This window comes from Lepisosteus platostomus, chromosome 13, assembly GCF_059453375.1.
Source record: "Lepisosteus platostomus isolate fLepPlt1 chromosome 13, fLepPlt1.hap1, whole genome shotgun sequence".
Taxonomy (NCBI): domain Eukaryota; kingdom Metazoa; phylum Chordata; class Actinopteri; order Semionotiformes; family Lepisosteidae; genus Lepisosteus; species Lepisosteus platostomus.
In genome coordinates this window covers 41,984,965-42,011,255 of record NC_142623.1, presented here as the reverse complement: position 1 = coordinate 42,011,255, position 26,291 = coordinate 41,984,965, and the positions used below count along the sequence as shown (strand labels likewise).

The 26,291-nt window shown below is 44.9% G+C and overlaps 3 protein-coding genes across 4 annotated transcripts; all 3 read left to right on the top strand.

Annotated features, from left to right (window-relative positions):
• Positions 1 to 637: 637 nt before the first annotated feature.
• Positions 638 to 9,540, top strand: lman2 (lectin, mannose-binding 2). 2 transcript variants are annotated; one of them, XM_088604720.1, is made up of 8 exons: positions 638 to 867; positions 2,019 to 2,137; positions 3,149 to 3,266; positions 4,089 to 4,168; positions 5,473 to 5,634; positions 6,340 to 6,454; positions 6,562 to 6,681; positions 7,224 to 9,540. In XM_088604720.1, the coding sequence occupies exons 1-8, from the start codon at positions 669 to 671 to the stop codon at positions 7,382 to 7,384; spliced, it is 1,074 nt and encodes a 357-aa protein (XP_088460846.1). In that variant the 5' UTR covers positions 638 to 668; the 3' UTR covers positions 7,385 to 9,540. The 2 variants fall into 2 exon arrangements, with proteins under 2 accessions (XP_088460846.1, XP_088460845.1); XM_088604719.1 differs by lacking the exon at positions 4,089 to 4,168 and adding an exon at positions 3,956 to 4,038.
• Positions 9,541 to 10,382: 842 nt separating this feature from the next.
• On the top strand, positions 10,383 to 16,590 carry tmed9 (transmembrane p24 trafficking protein 9). The gene is made up of 5 exons (XM_088604718.1): positions 10,383 to 10,569; positions 11,341 to 11,441; positions 11,825 to 11,950; positions 12,745 to 12,891; positions 13,496 to 16,590. Exons 1-5 carry the CDS (start codon positions 10,422 to 10,424, stop codon positions 13,643 to 13,645), a joined length of 672 nt encoding a protein of 223 aa, XP_088460844.1. The 5' UTR covers positions 10,383 to 10,421; the 3' UTR covers positions 13,646 to 16,590.
• A 903-nt stretch (positions 16,591 to 17,493) lies between these two features.
• Positions 17,494 to 25,868, top strand: b4galt7 (beta-1,4-galactosyltransferase 7). Its single transcript, XM_088604717.1, has 6 exons — positions 17,494 to 18,152; positions 20,116 to 20,448; positions 21,543 to 21,768; positions 22,376 to 22,459; positions 23,158 to 23,262; positions 24,528 to 25,868. The coding sequence occupies exons 1-6, from the start codon at positions 18,100 to 18,102 to the stop codon at positions 24,681 to 24,683; spliced, it is 957 nt and encodes a 318-aa protein (XP_088460843.1). The 5' UTR covers positions 17,494 to 18,099; the 3' UTR covers positions 24,684 to 25,868.
• The last annotated feature ends 423 nt before the right edge of the window (positions 25,869 to 26,291 follow it).

Here is a 26,291-nt window from a genome sequence, read left to right as displayed (position 1 = left end):
AATATTAATACAGTTCGTAATTCACCCCCTCCATGAGCAAAACACATAAAACCATATAAAACATTAAGACTGGACGACCAACAATTTACACCGGAGGATCAGGGAGTTAAGTCCCAGGTGTCGTTCAGTTATTGGCTATCGTCCGCTATAAGCTTTCAACTGCACTCTTAACTCCTGGATTGTGAAAACTGATATTTGCACTTATGTGCTCTTTTCTGATTGGCTTCAGCAACCCTTTCCGGCAGCCAAATTATTCCGTACTGCAACAAACTCCCTGCGAGCAATCTGCAAAGTTTTCTTTACAGTTGATTATGACATTTATCGGTTAAATCCATCGTTTATTGTTCAGATATATCAAAAATTATTATACTAGACCTCAGTCATGACATACGTTCTTAGAAAACCTGTTTGAAAAAAAAATATTTGCGTTAAGCTCGTCTAACTAGGAAACGTTTTGTGAGTTGTGCAAATAAACGCGGCGCGGATTATAGAGATGTCTAAACGATTGACCACTTTCGCTGTGTCTGTTGGTTTAATAGTTTGACCGTATAATTTCAGATGAAGTTTTAAACTAGATACTAACACGTTGGGGGGAAAGTATCGAAACAAAGCCGCTTGTTTCTGGTCGTTTCAGCGCAGCAGGAAGTAGCTTCATACTGAGGAGAAAGATGGCGACGGGAGGGAGCGAGAGAGTTGCTTCTCGGTGGTTTCGGTCCGTTTTGGCTGGAAAGATCGTGACTCTGGCGGGTTTTTTCAGCGTCTTCCTGCTGGTGGGGCTGTGCCCGGTGGCCGTGGTCCATGCCGATATCACAGACGGTAACAGCGAGCACTTGAAGCGGGAGCACTCACTTATGAAGCCGTACCAAGGTGAGTAACTTTTCAGTCGGATGTTGCCAAGTGGTGTGTACCGCGCAGGACTCGCGTATCACCCACCTTTCCAGGGCACCCCAAGCATAAAGTCAAATTCAGATCTGCACGCAGCAGAAAATGACGCTTCCGGTGATTACAAGCTGCAGGCAGCGCGACTGCAAGTTGATGAAACCCGCTGTTGTTAGTGCTGTCCGTAGTGCTTCCCCAGCGAGAAGCTTCATTTCGCACGTTGACTGGGCAAGATGGTACGTTTGCCTTTCTTTCCGGAGCCCACCTGTGCAAGCCTCTCACGCCCCCGGTTCCTATTTGAAAAGCTTTACCAAGAAACACGAAAAACCATTCTGCAACGTGCGTTGTTTTTGTTTCTCGTTTTATCAGATCAAGGTTTATCCTGCCTTGTAACCGAGTTCTGCTGTAAGTCGCATTTGCTCAGTAGCTCAAGGAAGATGTAGGAAGAACGGATCTCGTTCAAATTCCAATCGGAATACAATTTGTTCATTAAAAATCACAGCCCTGAGTTTTATTTACTAGCAGGCGACACCCATCTCCCAAAATGACTCAAGATGTAGTAGGTTATGGGGATGGGAAAGCCGGTTTTGCAAGGCCAGGAAGACGTAAACACAATTATTTTGCGACCCTCCCCCCGTTTGGAAACACTGATGAGCTCAGAGGTCACATACAGTATACAGCGCGCAGCACACTGACGCTGCCTGCATCGGAGACCGTCCTTAGCAAACTCTGGCATATTTTGAACTTCTCTTCAGAGCGATTGTGTGGTGCCAGTGTTGATTCTCAACCTCACAAAAGCTTCACCATAACGGAATCAGAGAGTCACAGGAACAAATAATCAAATATTATTTAGATAATTCTTATTTTTTTCCTTCACTATACACTTAGTTTGTTTGTTCTCCTGCAGCATTTGGTATGTAAAGCCCCTTGTACCAGAGACCTATTTTAATAACCTGCCCTGTAAACTGGCCTAAATGTAGTCCTGTAAAACATACCTCAAGCATTTTTAGCATGTCAGTATTTTGAATTCACTGTGACTTAAATAGTCTGTTTGAGTGACCTACAGTATGTTCATCTCAAGGAAGATGGGATTTTGACCTTCTTTGCTCAGAACCTTTTGTTTTAAATTGATCTTGCAGGAGTGGGAACAGGCTCTTCGGCGCAGTGGGATTTCTGGGGTAGTACTTTAGTGACCAGCCAGTATGTTCGTCTGACGCCAGACGAACGTAGCAAACAAGGCTCCATCTGGAACACGGTGGTAAGTAAATGGACTCGGTAGAAAGAAACCAGATTCCCATGTGGGTTTTCCCATGTGGGTTTTCCCATGTGTCCACTTGAACAACAGAACTAATAAAAAAGGCCACTGCAGTTGAAACATCCGCAAGCTGAAATAATACAATTGTATTGTAACCCATTGGGATCCCACAGCTCCTCACATTTTAGAAAGAGACCGACTCCATCTGCCACTGACGCGGTGCAGCTCACTGTGGGTCTTTCTGCGCCGCACCAGATCAGCTGGCGGAGGGAGGAATTCAGGGAGGCCAGAACGTGCAAGCCCAGACTTGCATTTAGCCTGGAGGCCAGGGATAACACCCCCTGCTCGTCAGAGCAGAGCCATGGCATCTTTAACAGCCCAGTAGTCAGGTTAACATCTTGTCAAGAGGGGGCACCTTCCACAGCAGTCTCTCCATTCAGGGTGCTGGAGCAATAGTGTGTGGAGACTGTGGTCTAGAGGAAAGAGTGCCCCCTACTGGTCCACCAGCTCCATTGAAATACAAAATACAGTGTATATAATGTGTATTGCAGCGTTGTAGAGGTTGCGCTTTCCCCACCTGAAAGTTGGCAGGGAGACACCCTGGGGTTAGGGCTAGTATGTCTTCTGGGGGGAGTGGGAGACTGTGTGGTTGCCGAGGAAACAAAGGGACACTGAAGAAAGGCAGTGAAGTGTGTGTATTCGCACCAGAACTGAGCGGACAGCTGGAGAGACTGTCCTACGCTCCTTCCTTTTATATTTGAGCTACCAGCTCAGTTTGGGAATAGCCTTTTCCATACATTAAAAAAGTTCTTTCTACGTGCATTACAGTGCCGACCTCCGCCACCCACTTTACAATATATTATAATATAGTAACATCGCATAATATGTATAAAATATCCAAATATAGTTGTGTATGGTTTCTAAAATTTGGATTACACCTAAATCGCAAGAACACATTTGCATTCAGTGTTTATCCAGTCAGTGCTTTTGATGCGTCCTTCTTTCTGTTTGCAGCCTTGCTTCCTAAAGGACTGGGAAATGCATGTGCAGTTCAAAGTACATGGATCTGGAAAGAAGAATCTGCATGGCGATGGCATTGCCATTTGGTACACAAAAGAGAGACTGCAGCCTGGTAATTTGTCACAACTCCTTTTAGGGCTTAACGTCTAAACTATCCCCCTTTTAAAAAAACCCTGTAGAGTTTCATTCCTGGGTAGATCTCCGAAAACCTGAGGAAAAGGGCTTGTTTGCCAGGATGGTTGGCTCTCTGCCGACTCAGCTGGTGTTATCCCAGTCACATCACTTCGGCTCTGTGCACTTTCCTTCAGATGGGACACTGTGGAGCCGAGATAAATGAATCTGCAGCTGCCCACTGTCAGTGTTAATTCACCCCCTTAGGTCTGTAGCTCACTTTGTGCAGAAGCTTCTGCTCAGGGACTAATTACAGGTCTGCACTGCGTGGCAGACGAGAACAATTTTTAATTAGTAGGAGATGAAAATGAAGGAGTCTACTGCACCGAAACGAGAATTAGATTGCTAATTTTGCATGGGTTCATCTGTGATTTAAATTGCTAAGCAAATAGAACAGTACGGTTTGGAAAATGTTATTTTACGGGACATCACTGGTGTTGCACAAACGTCTCACAGTGGAAAGGGTTTCCCCCTTGTGGTTTGCTCCCTCCTGACTTCAGCCTTCAGGGTTTCCTCTTCACTCGGCTCGATTTAGTTTTATTTCTGCTGCAGAGGAAACCTTGTTCTGATTTTTTTTTTTATCTGGTTTTGATCTTCGATGTCTGCCACTCCGTCCCTGCCTCCGCTCAGGGCCGGTCTTCGGAAACCAGGACCATTTTGTTGGCCTCGGCATTTTTGTGGACACCTTCCGCAACGACTTGCACGGCATGGACGTAAGTGTGCCCGTGTTCCTGTACTCACGGATGCGGTTTTCTCTCTGCAGGACCTGTGCTTGGAAGCAAAGATAACTTCCACGGGTTGGCCATTTTTATAGACACGTACCCTAACGATGAGGCTTCTGACGTGAGTGATGGGCAGCCTTTTCTTCTTTGCGACGTGTTTGTTGCGTAAAGGGGATACGATGGTGTTTGTATAACAAATTTGTTGAGCAATGGATTCAGAACATGCGTTCTGGTTGGTAGTTCAGCCTTGTAGTAGCTCCTGCTCTAAGTATGCTAGATGGGACAACTTACAGTTTATCCCATAACTTCCCCTTGCTTCTGAAATGAAATGGTCTGAATTTCACGTACCGCAGTACAATCAGAAAATGCAAAAGCAGGAAGTGACCTGAACTCATTAAACTCATTGGGTAAAGGAAATAAGGATCAAATGCTTCTGTCGTGTCTTCCCAATCCTTATGAAAAGCTTGGTTTGAATACTTTGGAGAAATGAGAAATCTGGATGTTTGATCTCTCAAATACCTGAGGCTGTTGGATGTTCCCCCCATGTAACTTCCTTGGTCACTGTTGGGGAAAATGCAGGGATGACTGGAATGTTTTTTTTTTCTGAATCCATTGTGTCAGATCTGAGCATTCTCCTTGTTGCCTTCCTATATAACACCAGCCACAGCCTGCCTGTCTCTTCCAAGCTTTGTCTCTTCTAAACTAACCAGTATAAATGCTGGGTGAAACGCCGATGACCGAAGAATTGCTTTTACTTTCCCAAACTTTTGTTTGACAGCTTCTCGGCTTGAGTTTTCTGTAACTCTGGAAAGATGAATGTTGTTTGATTTTTATATCTCTGTGTGTAGATTTCCTCTCCCAAAAGAGCGACTTCTTTTTATTAAAGTGTACAAAGCAGTCAATGAATCCAGCGGGTCTGTTATATTTTTATTTTTATCTGTTCTGGTAAAGAAATAAGCCAGAGGGCACTGCCAGGCTCAGGAGGCTCAACTTGGAGTTGTTACAGCTGCTGTGTGATCTAACAAATGACAGTGAAGCGCTGGTTTGCTCGATTTCACACATGTGCCTGGACTGTAATTATTTCTTTTCTCTAAATGTGTTTCAAAATGCGGACGGAGCAATTTTCTAATGACACTTTCGTTTTGGAGACAATTTAAATCTTGCAGCTACATTTGTGGAGAAACACGCAGTAGGGTGATGATCTTTTTCACAGGATCGGGGTGAAGAAGAGAAATGCAAAGAGAGGTCCTGCACAAGAAAGTTTCTCTTGGTGATGCTTTTTTTTTTTTAAGTGCTGTGTAAAATGACTTAAAAGTCAGGCTGCCAGGAGTGAGAAGTGGCAGTCCTGATCCTCCAGAGAGTGTGGGTGTCGCCGAATCCAGATTAATTAATGGATCGATGTTGTTGGTGTTCTGTCGCCTTTAGCGCTCATTCCCCTACATCTCCGCCATGATAAACAACGGATCTTTGGCCTACGACCACGGGAAGGATGGGCGCTCGTCTGAGCTGGGAGGATGTTCCGCTGAGATCAGGAACCGGGATCATGACACCTACCTGGCCGTTCGCTACTCCAAAGGCAGACTCACAGTAAGGGTGACAGATGAGCCTCTTGTTTCCAGTGAGGGCACAGCACTATGGTGCTAGGGCGATAGAGACTTTCACATGAAGACTCCTGCGTTTGCATGTCTTGAAAATCGTTTTCCATGTGCATTTAAGTATTGTTCCGACCTATGGGATAGGGTGTTTCCCTGTTGACGTACCTCCCAACGAAGGGGAGCGAGCTGTGAGCCAAGAGGAGAGATTGTCGAAAAGGGAGCAAAATAAAAAATGGCAGCTCTGTTTTAGGAGGCAAGTAAAAGAATGGGTTTACCATGATCTTGTGTGGACCTCGGGTTTGGAGCAAGGTTTTCCAAAACTGGAGACATTCCAGGTTTGTGCTACAGGGCAGAGGTGGTGGAGAGATCGTGCAGTTAGAGACTTTATTACTTCTTGGAGTCCCCACTCCAGATCAGATCAGATCAAAATGCCATCCTGCCGGAACGAGACCATTTTTAATAGATGGGGAATATTTACATTTCCCCAAAGTTCACTGCATGCCTTGGAACTCTCGTCGGTGTTCATTAAAATAACCTTGTGTCTTGACCTGTGTTTGAACGCTGGTTTGTTTTTAGTCGTTGCAAATGCATTTGAGGTATTCCGAATGAACCCCATCAGCGCTGAGCTGAGTCTCAGGAGGTGCTTGCAGTGCCTGATCAGAGTGTATCAGTAACACATATGTTGCCTTTTGCACAGGTTATGATTGATGTGGAGGACAAGAACGAATGGAAAGAGTGCATCGATATTTCTGGAGTCCGGCTGCCCATTGGTTATTACTTTGGGGCCTCAGCAGCTACCGGCGACCTTGCTGGTGGGTTTGTCTGTGACTTGTGTGCACTATGCAACCAACAGCCGAATTAATAAAGGACTGAACTGAGCAGTCATGCACACCGCTTCAATGGCATTCTTGCTCCCTAGATAACCACGACATCATCTCCATGAAGCTGTACCAGCTGATGGTGGAGCACACTCCAGAGGAGGACAGTTTGGACTGGACCAAAATTGAGCCCAGTGTCAGCCTGCTCAAATCGCCTAAAGGTAATGTTCAGCAAAGGCCAGCACAGCCTGCACTGCAGGTTGGATGTTGTTTCTGTAGTTTTCAGAGTGTTTAATTTGTTTTAGCCAATAAGGCATTTTCTCAGCCTAGTTTAAACTTGGACATTCTGATAACAGGGTTCCATTTTGATGCCAAGCGCTGCTTTTGTGGCAGTTTTCTTTTTGCCTTTCAACCAAAATAAGAGATAAATGGATGCATTATTCTTTGAATCTGTGAACTGCCAGTGGGCTTTTTTTGTTTTCCTACATGTTTGAATTTATTTTTGTCTACTGTATCATTGCATTAGGGGCATTGTGAGATCGCAGTGAAGCCATTAACCGGCTGGCTTAGCACGGGGTCACTTATATAGCTAAATATTGTTTATTTATGCAGCTCTTTAGCTGATCTTGCGTTGTTAAAAAAAACAAATGCAAAATAAGAACTTAGTATTTTCCAGTGTGTTGAAAATGTAGTTTCCCTACACCATGCTTTCCTCGATGTCGTTAGAGAAGGAGAAGTGTCTGATCTGTTTCTCCGGCCGCAGACAACATTGATGACCCCACGGGCAATTTCCGGAGCACCCCGCTGACCGGCTGGAAGGTCTTCCTGCTGCTGCTCTGCGCCCTGCTCGGGATCGTGGTCTGCGCCGTCGTGGGGGCGGTCGTCTTCCAGAAACGCCAGGAGAGGAACAAGCGCTTCTACTGAAGGGGCAGATGGAACGGCGCTCCGAGAAATCAATGTGAATTTTTGAAGATTGTATTAAATCACCGTGTCTATATCTGTAAATTGCTGGTATGAGAGCAAATGACTTCAGGTGTTTTCAGTACGTGCAGTAGAAAACTTGTAATCAACAGGTGGCTTAAGTGAGAAACTGCATAAGAGCAAGATTGGTTCTTCCTCTCACTTTATTTTCCAAGGAAACCAAATGTTTAAAATCTTTTAATTATCAAAATCTTTTAAATTAAGTTCTTGGTTATTTTTCACTACAAGCAAAAAGGTTGTCCATTTTATCCTTTTTTTTCCTGTCTAAAATTTGTTACCTTTATTTTATTTTGTATTTTCCTTATGTTTAAGTGAGTCTTTATCTTGTTATTCTTGCACTGGCTGTGATCTCTCTTGTTTACAGTTGTATTGAATTTGATGCTGTTTTTTTTTTTTTAAAGGAGTCTCTCCTTTTAAAGATGAGGTGGTTCCATATTTAAACTGAACTTTCAAGCCTTTTAAAGCACTGACCCATACAGTTTATGAGGATGATGAGGAACGCGCCCTGCGGTTCGCATAGACGTGCCTCCTTATGAATAGCATGGTGCGATCGGTTACCTTGCTGCATGCTGGGGGGAACGTCAATGTCTGCCGATACGTCTTCAATAAGAGATCAATCCAGTCCGTTATGAAAGCAGCAGAAGAGAATGCCTCTCACAGCTCATAGAACCAAGATTGACAGCCTTATAAATTTTCAAGTCATTGCATCCATGGTCTATTAATTTTAAGCAGAAGCTTTGTTGTTACATGGTATGTGTTCAAAGGCACATATCGCACAATGGGCACTTCAGATGCATCAGTGGCGTTGGCAGATCTGCGGTGGTTTAATAACTTACAAAGGATGTGTTGATTGAGCTGTCTGAAGCACAGTCCTGAACACTTAAAATCTCGCCTTGCTTCCATTCAGAATTGTTTATATATTGTAGATGAACCTTTTGGTTGTTTTTTTTTTTTTTTTTGCTGAAAATAGGTGGCAGGTATCTCCCCTTTCGCTACGCGTACTAGCAGAATTGCACGAGCAGGGGTGAGGCTGTGAAACCAAAGCTTGGATCAAATTGGCGTTGATGAGTGATTAAGGTCCTTGAAGGGGAGGCGTTGGTAAAGCCTGTTTGCACCGTGAGCCTTGTTTTGGGCAGAAGGGTGGTAGGCAGGCAGCTGATGAAAGTTTGAGTCTGAGTACAGTGTTTTTCACCATAGCAAACAAGACCAAGTTCAATATTTAAATTCATGATGGGGGGTACCGCAACACACAGCAGATGACTATGCCCGTTTTTTTTAAAGGTATCAGTATTTTTGCACAAGTAGAACTCATACATTTTTGGAAGGCGGCAGTTCTTAAATTTGGAAAGCTTCTTAAACAGCATTCCTGTTTTGTTTCCTAATTCTGATTAGAAATGGCTTTGTATGTGGGTTGAATACCAGTATTAGCCTTTTTATGATGCCATGTTTTTCTGTTTAAATCTTGATAGTTATCAGGAACTTGGTGCTCCCTAACTACATATTTTAAACAAAATGAAAAGCGTTTTTCCTTCATAGAATGCACTGTCCTTGCCTCAAGAAGTGTGAAATACTGGCACCCTTTTAAATAACATGAAAGTAACGTGTTGAGGAGATTCTATTGACAAAAATAAGTTTTGTCTTTGGTGGGTTGTGGGTTAGCATGAAAAATGTCTGCATAAAACTAAAGAACAAAGCCTAGACTACTTGAGGCAGATGGTGAATGACAGTATATATTTGTAACAGAAAGTGTACGATTTCCATGTGCTTATTTTAAGGTGATCCGTGGTGGTTCTGTTGAATAGTTTTTAATGATCACATTTATTGAAGGAGCTGGACCACTAAGGTGTAAAGGGCATGAGTCTTAAGATAACGCTTTCAAGGAGTTTGCGAAATCTCGGCTGTCCAAAGAGGAATGATTGGAACATCATCTACTGAAATAAGTTCTTCATGTCATGTTTTTTTTTCCCTATAAGTGGGTCTTGCTGTAACAAGTGGTTTGTGGTGTCCCCCAGAAGAAGTAAAAAGAAAACCTGTTACCTTCTGCAAATCTGCTGGAAATTGAACGCTGGTTTTGACTCAATTAAAGTAATTTAAATTTCTATTTTTGTGTCTTTATTTTACACAAGGTCTGCCTTTGGGAGACCACCGCACAACACCGCTTCGTTCACATTAACTATTTCATTTTGAATAAATTCATGCAGAGCTGGCATCTGCAGCCCTGGGCTCGGGTCACCCTGAATCGCCATGTTTAATACTGTAAGAGCATGAATTCCTTATTGACTAGTTAATTGACCAAGCATTTTGTCCGATTAATAGAACTGTAGGTCCTTTTAAGTTTCAGCTGACCTCTGAATCACTTCATTTAAATGTTATCCGTTTAGAGAATCAAAAAGGTTGACTTGTTCGAGGTCTTCAGAGACTGATTTGATTCATTTAGTGGCGACTTGTACACCTTCTTAAAGGGGTTCTCTGGGAATTGGGCTTTGGAACCGGTGTTGAACAGCGCCCTCGGCAAGACTACTGTGCCCTTCCAAAGTGCTTTACTATCATATCATGGCACGTTTTAATTTGCGAGCAGTTCAATAGATCCTATGTTCAATAATAAATGTAAATTCTAGACTCCGTATAAGTTAGGATGGGGTTGAGACAAAGGTAAAGGGGTTGTGTTGATCATAGCTAATGTGTTTTTTTTTAATAAAATGTCATCTAAAATGTAACAGAAAGCTATGACCTGTCGAAAGCCTCAACGTGGAGTATTACAAGCACACCTCAGAAGCAAACGAGTATGGTCAAAAGTCCGTGCTTCAAACGTTTCCTTAATACGTCCTTAATTTTGTGGCGTGGCTAAAACTACAACTACCACAATCCCCTGCTCCCTGTTTGGTCGACCGTTGATTGGCTGCTGCTGCGGGGTTACGTGGCATTGCTGTTCTCGCGCAGGCGCACTGAGCTTTACCTATTTTGTCACCCGGTTGTGAAGATGGTGGCCGTGAAAATGAGTTTTAGCATGTTCTCTCTGGCTCTCTTAACTTTTCTTTTCGGCTCTTCCTCCGCCTTGTACTTCCATATCGGGGAGACGGAGAAGAAATGCTTCATTGAGGAAATCCCAGACGAAACTATGGTTATAGGTAATTTTGAGGCGTCCAGTAATTCAGCATTCAGATTAGGTGATCAGCCCTCCCAACAAGCACTGCTGTGTTGGTCTCAAAACTTTAAACAGTTCAGGATCGCCTAAGCATGGCGCAAAAATGTTTTTTTTTAATTCAGAAGGAACTTAATTTTATAGCACGTTGCATCATATGCATAGCTGTTTTATTTTTCTTTCCTGAGAAGGCACTTAGTGATTGTGTGACGTGCCAGTAGCTCTGGCCAATTTCCTGAACTCGTCCGACTAAACCGGTAGTTGCCGTGTTTTTGAAATGTGGACCTGTGGCGACTGTCATATGTACCCCCGATTCGGTGGTGTTGTTGCTGAGCCTTTTGGCTAAACTTTCCTTGCATCGCACTGTAATATACAGAGAGCTGGGCAGTAACCCACGTCATGTTTTCTGAACGCGTTAGTAGTTCATATCACTTGTTTGTCTCGATCGGATGTTGTTCGCGCTCTTTAATACAAAATTTCAGTTTTGGGGCTCATCTTTAATTTTCGGGACTCCTCTACACACTGCGACTAATCGTTATTGCTTCTTATGGTCTTGTCTAGAGACCGACCATAAAGTTAACCGGAGAACTCTGCTCATTTTAAATTGCTTAGCGTGGTTTTCTCATTTAGAGACCCTCCCCATCAACAAGCCCTGAAAGAATTACCAGAGCACACCTTAGTCGGTGACCCCGAGCCCCGTTAGCACCGCTGCTGCAGGTTAGCTGGTGCATTGTAAGATATTCCCTTGTACTTGCAGGCAATTACCGGACGCAGCTGTACGACAAGCAGAGAGAGGCGTACATGCCTGCTACACAAGGCCTGGGGATGTTTGTGGAAGTCAAAGACCCAGATGAGAAGGTATGTCCCTTGTCAGTGAGCTTCTGTTTTGTGCTCAAGACAAATCCGCCTTGTTTTTTTTTTTTTTTTTTAGACATTTGCTGTCGCATCCGAGCATAAGAGTCGAAATATTGAGGTGGGGTGGGGAGGGGCCATTCCAGATTTTTACTTCCGATTCCCTCTGCAATCCAGACCCGGTTTCCGATTCCGAGGCGGTGAAGGAAGAGTGGGAACTGGTTTGGAAGCCGGGAGATGGAAGCCGGGGATCGACCGTAGTCCTGGCTAAGGAATAGGTTTATCGGTACGAGTTTAAACTCTGCCGTTTTGGGGTGGACGGTCACGCCTGTGTCCACTGACCTTCTGTGTGTGTCTCTGTGTCTCTCTCTCTCTCTGTGCTGTCGAAGGTGATCCTCTCCCGCCAGTATGGGTCTGAGGGCAGATTCACGTTTACCTCTCACACTCCCGGAGAGCACCAGATCTGCCTGCACTCCAACTCCTCCAAGTTCGCGCTGTTCGCCGGAGGGATGCTGGTAAGGACTGCGCGGGAGTGTACGCGTTCATACAGCCGCGGCTTCCTGCCGCATTATCGCTGATCCCACTGATCCCACCACTGGGTGAGAACATGAGAGTGGTTCTGAACGAGAGGAGGCCACCTGGCCCCCCTAGTCTGTCCAACAGTTGCCAATCGAGCCAAGAGCCTCGTACAGCTGTTTCTCGAGAGGGTCCACGAGGTGATCGTGGGCTGGCGCAGCAGAGCCGCTTGTCTCATTCAGAGGTCCGTGGTATTTCGGTTCAGTTCAGAGTTAGAACTCACAGCTTGCTTTTCCAGTGAGTGTTGGAGAGTAACGCAGCGTTTCAAGATCTGTTGTTCCCGTCCCCGCAGGGTTCCATGAAATTCAAATTCTTTATTAGTTTTCTCGGAGAAGCTTCCCGTAAGCTTGTAGGAGCTCAGTTTTGACTGAAAGCTTTCCCTGTGAGTGGAAAAAGTATCTTGTGTCAGTATTCTGGTATCTTTTTAGCCCTTACATTTCCCCCTGGCCTTTACCAATCATGACCTCCTAATAATCCCCGTCTCTGAACTGGCTCCATCACTCTGCTCTCCTCCCCACTGAGAGCTGGTGTGTGGGGAGCGGACTGGAGCTTCCTCCAGGTGGGGCTGCACACTGGTGGCGGAGGGGAGTCCTCATTACCTGTAAAGTGCTTTGAGCTTTCCAGAAAAGTGCGGTAGGAGTGTAAGGAATGATCATCTCTCGCTGGAGCTTGTTAGTCCCGCTGGGAGGTCAGAGTCCCGCGATGGTCATCGTCTCCCCTTCCTCTGTCCCAGCGGGTCCACCTGGACATCCAGGTGGGTGAGCACGCCACGAACTACGCAGAGATCGCCGCCAAGGACAAGCTCACCGAGCTGCAGCTCCGCGTTCGGCAGCTCATCGAGCAGGTGGACCAGATCCAGAAGGAGCAGAACTACCAGAGGGTGAGGCTGGGGGGGTCCATACCTGTGGTCTTGCCTTGCCTTTGTGCATCTATCATAAGCTTCAAGAACTGAATATGAATCTGGTCTCTATATGTGGAGTTGGGTGTAGACCAGTACAGAGATTAGGGTATAAGGGTTTCATCAAGTGCTTTTCAGCTACATTACTTAGCTGTATGATACCTAATCCAATAAAGCATTTTCTGCTTGCTTCTGCTACCTGGAGAGTAAACAACTCTTCTGCCTTCACCCCTTTTCTTTATATTAAGTAGAACATGTCCTTTGACTTCACATTTTTCCCCTCATTTCATTTGTGTTGATCTGTAGTTTAACCCTTAGCGTGTATCTGTATCTCTTCCCCTTGACTCCTGTTTCTGAAGCGTGTGTCTCGCAGGGTTTTTTGGGGGGTCTTTTTCAGTCGCTGGAGTCGCTAGCCTGCACAAGGATGCAGCTTGGATGTGACCGTCGGCGAACATCGACAGCTAGAACGAAAGCTTTTCACTGCTGAGACTGGAGACGAGTTCTTGGGGTGGGTGGGGGTAGGAGACGTCGCAGGCCCCGCGGCAGGGGCAGTGAGAGTGACGCGTTTCCCTGCTTCTCTCCACAGTACCGCGAGGAGCGCTTCAGGCAGACCAGCGAAAGCACGAACCAGCGGGTCCTGTGGTGGTCCATCATCCAGACTTTGATCCTGGTGGCCATTGGCTTCTGGCAGATGAGACACCTCAAGAGCTTCTTCGAGGCCAAGAAACTAGTCTAGAGCGCCCTCTAGTAGTGTATTTATGAATTGTCAGGTTATGCAGTACAAACAATAAAAAAGGTGATATTGTTATATATTTTTCCCCCAAATAAGTTGAAGTGGGATAATTAGGCAACCTTAAAACTAAGGATTATTTTTTAACATGAGATTATATCTCATGATATAGATGCCTGTGATAGATCCTCTGTTCAAAATATTTTTTCTTCAGTAATTCTACCAAATCATATCCTAATGGTATACAATTGCTACATCAAATTTCTAAAACTTTGATATTTTGATATTCTCACAAAAAGCCAAAGTCTGTGAACTATCTGTTCATTGTTTTAGTGTTTACAGTACTTTCTTCAGCTGGATATATAAAATGGTTTTTGTTTAATGTAATTTGGCCATGCTCCATTGTAATGTCCTTTAAAGCAGTTCAGAATCAACCTTTTCAGATGACTGCACCACTTAACCATGCAGTTTGTCTTTGTAAGGTTGGTTTGGTGTGAAGTTGAAACGAGGTATTGTGCACTGCAGTTCTGGAGCACAGCAGGACAGAGATCCTGGACCAAGATGAATAATCCTTAATGTCTCAGGCATATAGTGATCTGAAAACGAATGACTTCAATTTTGTTTTGTTGGGCAACCATTTTGGTGCCTTTTAACTGTTACAGGATTTGTTTTAAGGCCACTTTGTACACCACAGTGTGGCATGAGAGGAGCACCTGACTCAGAAATGCCTGTTGGCAAAATTATATCCAGTACCGTCTCCCTGTACTGTTTAGCTAGACATGGAGATTATTTTTGTAAGAAAGGGTTAAACAGCCATCAAGATAACATAGATATATTACAATGCAGAAAAGTAAAAATTGGAGCTTCTACGTTTTTACAGTGAAGCGTGTCCACTTAAATATACAAGGTACAAAGACATCCTGAAGATACCTGGTGAGCTTTTCTGTTAACCCATGGAAGAGGTGCATCATAAGACTATACTAGCCAAGACGGCCATATACTGAGAATCCTGTACTCAAGCCCAGTGATTTAGTGATGCGGTATTCCGTGTATTATTGGTCTCGTAAAGTCTTCAGTATAAATCTGAGGAATTCATTATTTTTTTACTCATCTGGTAGTGTCCAAGTATGGCTTTTAAATGATGCGGGATGCTGTCCAAGACCTCTTTACAAGACCTGGTCAGAACTATGGTATTTAAACCAACATTAAATTGCATTAGCTGTATTATACATCACAGATACAGGGCAGCGGATCTAGACTCCCACTGCACATCAGTTTGCTCCATTTCAGCTTTTATGAGATGCAGGCTCCGAGGCAAGAGCACTGCACTGATGGTCTTGTGGCGTGTAATACTGTATTAAAACCCTTGCTTTCTGCTCCTTCAGTACCATTTGTTCAAGTGGCTGAATTGCATCCAAAATACGGAACGGATTTCTCTTCGTTTGGATAATCATTTAATCTGTGGGATCGGCTGTTGTTTTTTTAAGTAAAATTATCTGAAATGCTCAGTTGCTCTTGCAATCTTTGTAAAATCAAAGGGAAACAGAACCGCTGAAGGTCAAGGCATGACGACACAATTACTGTGCATTTCCCATAAATGTCCTGGAATAAAATATTATTCTCATCTCTCTATGGGGTGTGGAGGGTAGTACAGAGATTAGAGTATAAGGATCTGGGAGTCTGTTTTAGTAGGCAGTTACTCCAAGTGCTTTTCAGGTACATTACTCAGCAGTATGATACCTAATGCAGTAATGAGTTTTCTGATTGCTACTGTTACCCACCTTCACCTTGTTTCTTTTTATTAAGTAGTATGCATCTTTGAATTTCACATTTCTTTCCTTCATTTCCTTTCTTTTGATTTACAGTTTAGTTCTTAGGTGCTGTTTTGTTTTTACAAGGGTTTAAGTCTGGATAAGGTGTCATTTCAATCTCTCAGACGACGCTGGCAGCCCTAGATTAGATTTGAATCAAAGTGATTGTTTTATAGTGCTCTGTTTATGTGTTTGATTTGTTTCTGTAAAGAATAGCAGGTTTAACTTTGTGATCTGGCTTGGAAGATTATGGGATTTGTATGCTGTCTCCAAATCTGTCCGGCATTCACTGCTTTGCTCCTCCATGAACAGTTTTCTAGAATAAAGCAGGGTCTGGAAAGATGTGCAGTTGTAACTCCAAGCCTTTAGACTGGGTAGGAGGACCCTAGTGATGAGAGACCTCTCCAGTTCATGTTTACTCCCAGTCTTGTGTTAGTCACAAGCCGTGGTCCTATAGTGTGAGACATACTTTCTAAATCTTTTTTATTCATCTTCTTGACGTGGTTTAATAAACATCCAGATTCCTTGAAAATTTTCGTGTTTGTCTGTATACAGATGTTTCAAGTTCTTTTTTTATTTACTGCTCCCAAATTGTTTTTCTCCTTTTTTTTTCCACTCAAGTAACAAGATTGCTCGGACAGATTAAGAAATAACATACATTTTCGGGCATAAAATTAAGACTCAAATCAAAATAAGATAAGAACTGAGTTTTGGAACTGCAAGCTTGTATTTAAGGAACCATCGGGTTTTTGCCTAATTTAGATATGAACAGACCTGAAATTGCAATACTGTTGAACACTTGTTTTTCTGAATCATCAGTATTGTTTTTATAAGAACGTGTCACAGAACTTGAAAGTGGATTGATTTTCTGTGAAATGGCAGTTGTTTCAATTTTTTATTTTTATTTTAGCTTCATGAAATGTTTAAAACCACTGGGCTCTTAAATGCTGTATGTTGGTAGACTTCAACTTGGTTGTTTTTCATTACTGTTCTGTTTGGGTTTTTCCCAAAAACTATTAATTAATGCAGACAATGGGTTTTAGTCAAAGTTTTGTCCACATTTTCCTTTGTAAACCTGAAACTTCTATTCATGAATTTTTTTTTGATGCACTGAGAAATAAAAATCTCTCGTCCATTGTCCTTGCGGTTTTTTATATTTTCAAAGCACATGGTATTCACCACTATGTTTGGTTAACGTTAGACATGCCAAACAGTCCTGTATCTGTCCTAATTTTAGGAGTTCTAAAGCTCAGGTACATTTATTAGGTATGTTCTGAGATTTAAATCTCACTATTGTAGTTCCTTCACATACGTTCTAGCATCCCAGTGAATTAAATCACATCCAAAACCAAATCACAATGTGAAAGTGCACTTAAAACCAAGTAATGGAGCCTCTTCTTTACACATAGAGTTGTGGGAGTGTGGGACAAGCTACCCAGCCATGCTGTAGAAGCTGATACCCAGGCTTCTTCTAGGAAGCTGCTGGGTTGGATCTGTGGGTCAGATTCTCACATGCACGACCTAAGTGTTTTCTTGTTGCTTTGCCTAAAGCAAAAGGCACCCTCATAAATTATTAATCATAACTAGATTTTGCTAGTATAGTGTATAGCTTCATTATACTCAGTTTCTGTGGTTGTTTTGCTTTATTGAAACGTACTTATCTATTGGTACTCAGTGACTCTTTTGTACTGTATGTTGTCCACGTTGTCCTGAAGTTTTTTCATGTCTGAAAATAATATGCGTGTAATTATACGTGCGTGCACATACTCGAGTGTATGCTGCTCTCTTTGGATCTTTCTCATCTTCATGTCTTCATTTCTTTGAAGAAATCAAACTTAAACGGAGCAGTCCTAATGTTGTTTGACAAAAGCTTATACGTATTGCGTGTCCGGAACAATTCTTCCTTATTTCTTCAAACGCACAAAATGAGGAGAGTCGCAGGAGATATGTTTAATTGTGTAGCATTTCGTTGGGTAAAGATTTAACGCGTGTTTTAGTCGATCGAGTCCTGTCGTACTAGGAACCTTTGTGTACTACTCCGGGTTTCCGGGAGGGACAGAGTTCAGATGGAATGCAGTTGAAATCAGCCAGCGTGTAGAATTGCCGTCAATTATTAGGTGTTGTGGAATAAAATTGCGTTTGTTAAAAAAAAGGAAAATAATGTAATTCCATATGATTTGAGTCAGATCGTAGTGTTTCGCTGGACGCGTCGAAATTTCTCGATCAGTATCAGTATAACAGATTAGGTGCATATGTGTAAGTGAATTTAAATGTAATATGTGGAAATGGTATAAAGTTATGGCTGTCAAGACACCTATTTCTTTCTTAGATGGAGAAGAAAATGTCTCATTCAGCGAGTAAATATACGTTTCTTTCATAATGCTACCGTGGCGTTGTCACAAAGAGGAACACGTTTGGTGACTACAAAAATATGAAGGCAAACGGAAGGAGATACAAATCTTTCAAATGATAAAAGAAAAGGAAATCCACAGAAATGGACAAGTTCAGCTTTAGAAAAAAAAGAGGTCGCCGATAAGTGTCCCGATACTTTTAGGCAGCAGTACTAGCAGTGGTGCTTATTACAAGGAGTGACCCTGCTCCCGTTTCGGAAAGCGAGTTACAGGGCGGTCAAGTTCGAAGTCAGCGGAGATGATGTACTCATCCCGGAGAAAGCCTGTGCTTTATTTCAAAGAAGACAGACGGTAAGGACAGTCCTCTAGCCTGGGGGCGTGTTGGGTACTGCCACAGTCCGAACATTGAGTGCATTGCATCGAAACAACTGAATTAATTGCTGTTTTTTGTAAGAAACTACTATTAAATAAACTGTTGGAAGGCAAGGATGGGGGTACACGGTGGTTGATGTGACCGGTTCCTAATATGATTTGGCACTGCAGTTTCTCTCACCTCTGGCCAGGCTGGCTTTTTAAGTATGGCTTCATACTAAGAAGCCCGATTTCTAATATCTTGAAATTTCGGACACTTTTCAAGTTGAAGACAGTGGTGCGGAGATCACGTTTTATTACTTATGTTTGTTATTCCTTTTGTTTCTCTTGCCATATCGCCGGAGTATAGTTCTTTTGTTCTCTGTGTATTTTTGTTAACTTGTTTCGTAGCCGATGCCAAAGCCAAAGGATTGTAGCGCCTCAGGGGCGTCCTTTGTAAGTAAAACGATATGCCTGACTTTTGTGTCTACTGGCATTGCACAGCATACCTGAAAGCAGGGTCGTACACTTTTAGTTTCGTGATCTGTTCTTAAATTCGGAATTCCGCAGAGGCGTGCGAAGTTATTTATATCACTTTTTTTGTGTCGACTCCACATTCATGCAAATCGTTTTTTTGTTCTTACCATGCAGTTTCATAAAACCCGAAGTTAGCGGAGTGGGTGGTGATAGCACTGGAAGATGAACTTTCTGAATCTGTGTCTCATGAATATTGAACAAGCTCTGCTGTTTGGGCGCACTGAAAAAAAAATCTTTAAGAAAGTGAAACGAGTCAAACAAGTTGTGACCCGTTCTGGTAGAAAGCTGAAAACCGCACGTATTCGGAAAGTACCCACACCTTTTGTCAAAGAAACAGGCGATAACAGTATACGTATATTAACGCGGAAAGTTATATTGAATTTATCTGCTTCTGCGGTATTCCCACTCTTAGCTTTTTGCTGGAGACAGCGCTTGAGCACTTCGGCATGAACTGTTGTTGGTTTTCTCCTCAATCGGAGTTGGTGACAGCGTGCTGAATGTAGCCTGTGGCTGCTAAATTGCACAGTGGCGCCATTCAAGACGTCTGAACGACGTGTTTTATGGCCAGACCAGCTCTGTGTCAGGGGTGGGTGCAGGGGTCTCAAACTCAGCTCCTGGAGGGAATATTGTCTTCCCCATTTTCATCCAACCCCATTTATCAATTAAATATGAGCCTGGTTATTTTACTTTGACACCTGTAGGGTTGTTTCTTAAGGTCTTTTACAATGTCTAACCGAAAACAGTCACTTCATCACATTCACGTCTTCAGAAGTACACCCAACCATAAAGCACCGTGGGGCCAGGTCAGAAATCCGACCCTCAGGCAGTAGGTAAAATAATCGGATTTGCCGTGCATCTGGGAGCTCTGCCTGGAATGGAAACCAGGACACACCTTGCGCTCCGAGAGCTGTGTTTGACACCCCTGCTCCAGAGCCGTCTTTCAAGTTACGCCTGCTTAAGCCCTGGAAAACACAGCTGAGCGGTGCGGGGACGTCATCACGGTGTGAGATGGCCTGAAAACCAGAAGCAAAGGCAGCTCTCAAGGACCCCGGGGTGCCTGTGCCTGTGCCTGTCCTAGAAAGAGAAAACGTTGATGGTGCTGAATCCAGTGATTGCACGTCAGATTTGAAATGATCTTGAGGGATTCATTCATTCATTTGATTCATTAGCTGGGCACAAAAATGTGAAGAGTATTGTGCATGCAATGCAAAAAACAAAAATACTGTACCTGGCTAGTTTTTCTTTTTAAGCAATGTAAAGACATCCAGTGTGCCCAGCTGTGGGCACACCTTTTTGCATTGGCTTGGTTGTTCGAAACGCGGTGTGGTGTGTGTGTGCTGCTGAGAGGAAGAAAGAAGTGGCAGGCCTGGGCTGTCGGACAGAGGTGAATGCTGCAGCGCTCTGTGTGCTCTGCTGTCTTGCGCAGGTTCCTGGCCAGGAAGTGCAACGTCTTCAAGCTGTTCTGCCTGTGTCTGGTGGTGGTCCTGGGCTCGCTGCTGTGGCTGCAGCTCAGCTGCTCCGGAGACATGGGCAGGCCGGGGCTGGAGGAGGGCGCCCTGCCCCGCCAGCCCTGCCCGCCGGACCGGCCGGCGCCCCCCGCCGACGACCCCTCCTGGGGTCCGCACAAGCTGGCCGTCCTCGTCCCGTTCAGGGAGCGCTTCGAGGAGCTGCTGGTCTTCGTGCCCTACATGCACGCCTTCCTCAACAAGAAGAGGATCCGCCACAAGATCCTGGTCATCAACCAGGTGGACCACTACCGGTAAGACCGGTAGTACCGGTGGGGCAGAGGGTTTGGTTCAGGTTGTCGTGGCTGAGCTGCACAGCTGTGCCTTGTCTGTCAATAAGGAAACGGCGATAAGCTGCAGACAATCCATAATGGAGCCCATATAAACGCATCCAGCTCAGGGAGTCTGGCTGTGTGCGTCACGCAGGGCCTGATGTGTACGGTCATGTGGAAGTGTGTTGCATGTTTGACTGATTTAATAGTGTTGTGGAAAAATTGCATTCATTTTGGGAGTGCCTTTTTTAAAATGGCAAGGCTGTCGTGTCAGTGTCAGTATTATGTGTTTTCTGTTATCTGCGCTTAATGCCTTTTCAGGAAATAGCTGCATTCTTCTAAGCTGCACATTGCAAAATTAGTGCAAGAATTTTGCAATGTACTGCACCCCTCCTGAGCCACGCCACTGCTCTTGAAAATGCTACAGAGGTCGTGACAAAACTCCGATCCCGTAGCAGTAAGTTACACAAAAGCACCTTGAAAAGTCTTTTCAAGTGAGACTTAAGAGCCTACAGTGTCTGCATTCCTGTTTCAACTTGGACAGAGATGCTGAAGCATGGAAAATAACAGAACAAGTAAAGGTTGATTCCATGCTGAAAAGGAAAGAAAACAGACACAATGTTTCGGCTGTAGAGCCTTCTTCAGTTGTCACACTTGTCTCTTCTCTTTTCAGCATGGAATCAACCTTAACTTGTTGCTTTGTAGGTACCTACTTGAACTTCTGTGGAGAATTACAGCTTTAGCCCCAGATTTCTGTATTTTGTGGTCTTGCAGAATGTTTGGCAACAGATGAAATGCTCCTGCTTAACTCCTGCGGATAAAAGGGCCTGAGGTGATGAAGGGCTTTGTAAGCCATTGTAAAGTCTCTCCTGTCGCCCCGCATGTGCGAGGGGAGGGGCTCTCCACGCGTGCCCGTGGGGGCTTGCGCCCTCTGGTGGACACTGCAGGTGGTGCGGCCCCCTCCGATGATGTCGTTCGCGGATCACGTTTGGATGTCTTCTTCCAAAAGGCTTCCCCCCCCCCGGGCTTCGTCCGGCAGGCCGGCTCACTCGGGGCCCCGCCCCCTCTGCTGACAGGTTCAACAGGGCGTCCCTGATCAACGCGGGCTTCGCGGAGAGTGGGAACGACACCGACTACGTCGCCATGCACGACGTGGACCTGCTGCCCCAGAACGAGGCCCTGGACTACGGCTTCCCCGACCGCGGCCCCTTCCACGTGGCCTCGCCCGAGCTGCACCCCCTCTACCACTACAAGACCTACGTGGGAGGGATCCTGCTCCTCACCAAGCAGCACTACCAGATGGTGAGACCCCCCCCCTCCCAGACAGGGAACCCCTTTTAATTCGAAACCTGAAAGTTAATGGAAAGATCAGGAATGGAGCCACACCGCTATTATAAGTGAATAGAACTGTTTAGTTCGCCCCCCCCAAAAAAAAAATAGAAAATTGTTGTGGACGTTTGTGTGTTTTCTTTTATCTGTATGAGGGAGAGGTTAAAGGGAAAAAACGTTTTGGTTTGGGAACGTTTGTAAGTTCATGACGTTCGGGATTGAACGCTATGAGCCTACGAACGTTCCCAAAACCAAAACCATCTGTACCTCTTGAGGCCCAGTGAATCGTTCTGGGCACTGATCCGGAGCCGGGGCCCGTCAGGATTGCGGCGGGCACCGGGCCTGAACTCGTGTCCGAGGGTTTCGCCTCTGTACCGCGGGGCCGCGCGGAGCAGGAAGTGTGTGGGGTGGATCCCGGAGGAGCTCCGGCTCGGAGCCCCGGGGAGACGGCTCCGCTCGGACCGCCATCCCCACGGTGGGCCGGGGTCCCGGTCCACCTGGTGCAGTCACGGCCCGAACTCGCCCGACGAGCGGCGGGTTCGAGCGCCGGCTTTTACCCCTCCCGGTTTTTCCCTTTCAGTGCAACGGGATGTCGAACAGGTTCTGGGGATGGGGCAGGGAGGATGACGAGTTCTACAGACGTCTGAAAATGGCAGGGCTACAGGTAACCTGTCTAACTTCCATCTGTTCGGTTGTGCAGCCTGCCTTGTGAACATCGTCTGATAAACCACAGTATCGGAAAGATTTGGAATAATGATGGATTCCTCAAGGTCAAATACAGTATTCCACACTTCTGAAATGTTTACAAGTCTTCACACCTCGTGTTTTTTTTCAAATGCTACTTTTAATGGCTTCCTTTGAAAACGTCGGTTATTTGCAGCATGTAATATGCTGTAGATGTCTTCAGGGATCTGTGAAAACACACGGAATGACACCCAAATGTTCTGCTTCTCGCCATGCTTTTCCAAGGCCAGACTCCTGGAGTGTGAAAGAGGACGATTACCCGTGCATCTATTCTGTCTTGCTAGCTGCGCGCCTTGAAATTTGTACAGATTCTTTGACAACTTACTCCATTAGCAAGAAAAAGAAGACTAATTCTATAGCAGTTGGATGGGTGCATGGTTCAGAGACCTTTAGACATATCAGTTAAGATACTTAAGATGTAAAAGAGCAAAAAATGTATAATTTTTTCCATGCTTTTTTTCTGCTGTCAGCTTTTAGTTCATAGAAAGCATAGAAATCCCTCAAGCAACACTTTCCTCTTCTGACTCTTATGCCTTGATGCTGATCTTTCCTGACGTACCAGTTTCATTGCCGTAGTTTCATCGCCCCCTTTTCACTCGCGTTCTTGTCCAAATCCAGCTTTTCCGCCCGAGCGGAATAACCACGGGGTACGAGACATTCCGGCACATCCACGACCCCGCCTGGAGGAAGCGGGACCAGAAGAGAGTGGCGGCGCAGAAGCAGGTAGGCGCGGCCGTGCCGTGCGGTGCAGCGCCCCGAGCGGCCACTAGGTGTCGGGCAGGCGCAAGAGCAGCCTGCGAGCTGCGCTTGAGGTGAATTGAACAGGGCGAGAGGCGCTGCACACTGGCCCTTGCTGGTTAAGGCGACCGGAGAGCGAGAGCGATGGGGAACGTTATCTGTCCAGACAGGGAGTCACAGGGAAAACTTGGAAGGCATGCATCAGTTCAGAGAGGGATTAAATTAAAAGGTGAAAGAAACCCACGCACTCCTGTTTTTAGTCCACCAATATCAAGCAGCATCACAACAAAGTCTAATTTTATAAAGCTTTCAGAGGAAAATGTTTAATTACCAGTAAGCAAATACCTAGATACCTTGCAAGACACCTTCAGGTGCCCCTTACGATAACAGTCTGTGTCTCCCCAGTATTTCCTCCAGGTACAGTTTACTTGAAGACGAATACAGTTTTACATGGTCGTTGTCATTGTCAGGCGGCTCCTGGATCTAACTTTGCTGCTGCTTCTCTTTCTTACTACAATGCCACTTTGTCTAGTTTCAAAATGAATCATCAGTTTGAGCACCTAACTTTATTCATCACCATTGAAATAAATATTGTAGTACATTCGGGACTAAAACATAGAATTGCTCGTTAATTTGGTGTGACAATCTCCAATTGTGCTCTTTCAAAAGAGGGTTACAGACAAAATATTCAAATTTATATGGTAAGCGTAACCTACCGTAAGGAAAAATCTTATAATGAAATAAAAACACAAGGGAGGCAATCTGTGTTTAAAACACGTCTGTACTTCTTATAATCAGATAAGCAACGCTCCACTCAGACTGAAAAACATTTTGGATGATCGTACGCTAGATAGTGGTGCCTTCAGCAAAGCCGCTCAAGCAACTTGGAAATGATCAAACAGATATTGCATTTTTTGCTAATTTTTTGTAAATATCAGGAAAGAAATTTTTGCAAAGGCCAGCTACTTAACTTACTGTACCGAAACCGTTGACTGGAGGGGAGACTCCTGGGAAAGCCAAGGCTGCTGCTGGCAAGAGGTGTTAGAGGGGCCAGTAGGGGTCGCTCTAGTTCTGCAGTCTGTGTGGGTCCTAATGCCCCAGTATAGCGGTGGGAGCAATATCCTCTCCCTCTTTAGTAAGAAGAAAGTCTGCGACGATCTGTGTGCTCCAACAATTTCTGTATGAACAATCAGTGGATGTACAGTATGGGGCTGAACATGTGATTCCAAGCGCACGTCTTTCCCGCCCAGGAGCAGTTCAAGGTGGACAAAGAAGGTGGGCTGACGAGCCTGCGCTACAGAGTGGACGCCCGGAAGGAGCTGATGATCAGCGGGGCGCCCTGCACCGTGGTCAACATCCACCTGGAGTGTGACCAGACCGAGACGCCCTGGTGCCTGCTCAGCTAACAGGGTGCCGTCCCAGGGTGCTCTGCCAGCTGGTGTCGGCTCCTGGAGAGCAGCTGCGGACTGCATGCAGACGTTCACAGACGGCACCAGGCCGGGCAACGGCCAGCGTGGACAGAGCAGTGTTATAATTTATAAAGGACTTGTATTCTTTTTTTTTTTTCCTTTTTTTTTTTAAATCGAGGGTCAATTGCGACGTAGCTGCCTGGTTCGAAAACTTGAATCGCGAACGGTAGAATTCGGTAGTCGGTTTGAAAGGGCGAAAAACCTCAGTTCCTCCTCCGAAACCTGCAGAGTTTTATTTTTGTGAATTGGTACAAAGTGTCACGTTGGTTCTGACAGGGCTTAGTAAGACATTATAGCTTTTTTTAAGTTCAGATATCTATTCAAGATGCATTACTTGGAGTGACCATCCCCTCTTCCCCATTAGGGAAATAGCACATCTTTTTGGATTTGCTTCAGATCTCTGGAAATGATATGATCTCTGAATGTGTTCCACTACAAACTGCCTTTTTTGCCTTCCCTGCAAAGCCCCTAAATGCACTTGTACTATTTCTCAATTAGTGTCAAGTGTCTTTAATTTCTTTTCCCTTCAAGTCCACACACTGGACCACTGTATCTTCTTCCAGTCCGTTGTTGGGAAGGTTTAACCCAGTGGTTCCCAATCCTGGCGCTGGTGTCCCACACACAGCGGCTGGTGTTTCCATTCCAGCCCACCTTCATGAGATAACTGAGGCCTTGGTTGATCTAAGAACTTGCTTCATTGGAATATTTGCATTTTATTCTAGGCACAAGTTTGGGATTTTATTTCACTTACAAAACACATCGATTGGAGCTCCAGCGTGTTTTAAGAGCTGGAAGCAAACAGTTGACGTGAATCTTGTACTTTTAAGTCCACGAAGCGTTCGACTGCGTCACTGCGTCTCGTCTGGAACAGAAACCAGCAGGTGTGGGGGGCACCAGCAGGACCAGGTGGAGAGCTGGTGGGTTAAACCCTGAGAGATGGCCTTTTTCTTTCGCAGAGACCAGGTAAAAACTGTTTGCTTCCTTCAGACAGTAGATTATTACATGGTAACAAGACATGTATTTGCACAATATTTATATAAAGCTGAATTACAAAGATCTGGGATGTGTATGATCTTTTTTACAATTGGTTTTATATTAAAATATGTCTTTGCTTATGAACAAGCCATGAATCCCTTTTCTTGTATAAGAGGAAGTCCATTCTAAGGAGGGGCTGACTCTGGTAGGTTTCTGAGCTGCAAGGAGTGTATTGCAATGGAGATGCAAAGGGGAGACGCCGAGTGGAGCCAACGAACGCACGTTGATTCCTTCGACTGGGCGCTGAGAAAGGGGAACAGCCCTTCGTTCAGCATGTGTTCGGCTGCTTGTAGCGCGTTTTTCCCAAGCTGCTGGTGAAGCTGTTCTTCGGACCAAGGAACACTGAGTCGGCTTCATCAGCCAAGCTATGTTGTGGGGGGGGGTGGTGGTCCCGACTACATTCTGTGCAAACCCGTGCCTCCTGTTCCCCGTCCTGTATGAAGATCCACTGTCTGCACACCCCTGTTCACTGTTGGGCCACCTGCTGTCCTCAGGGTCTGCAACTTTTCT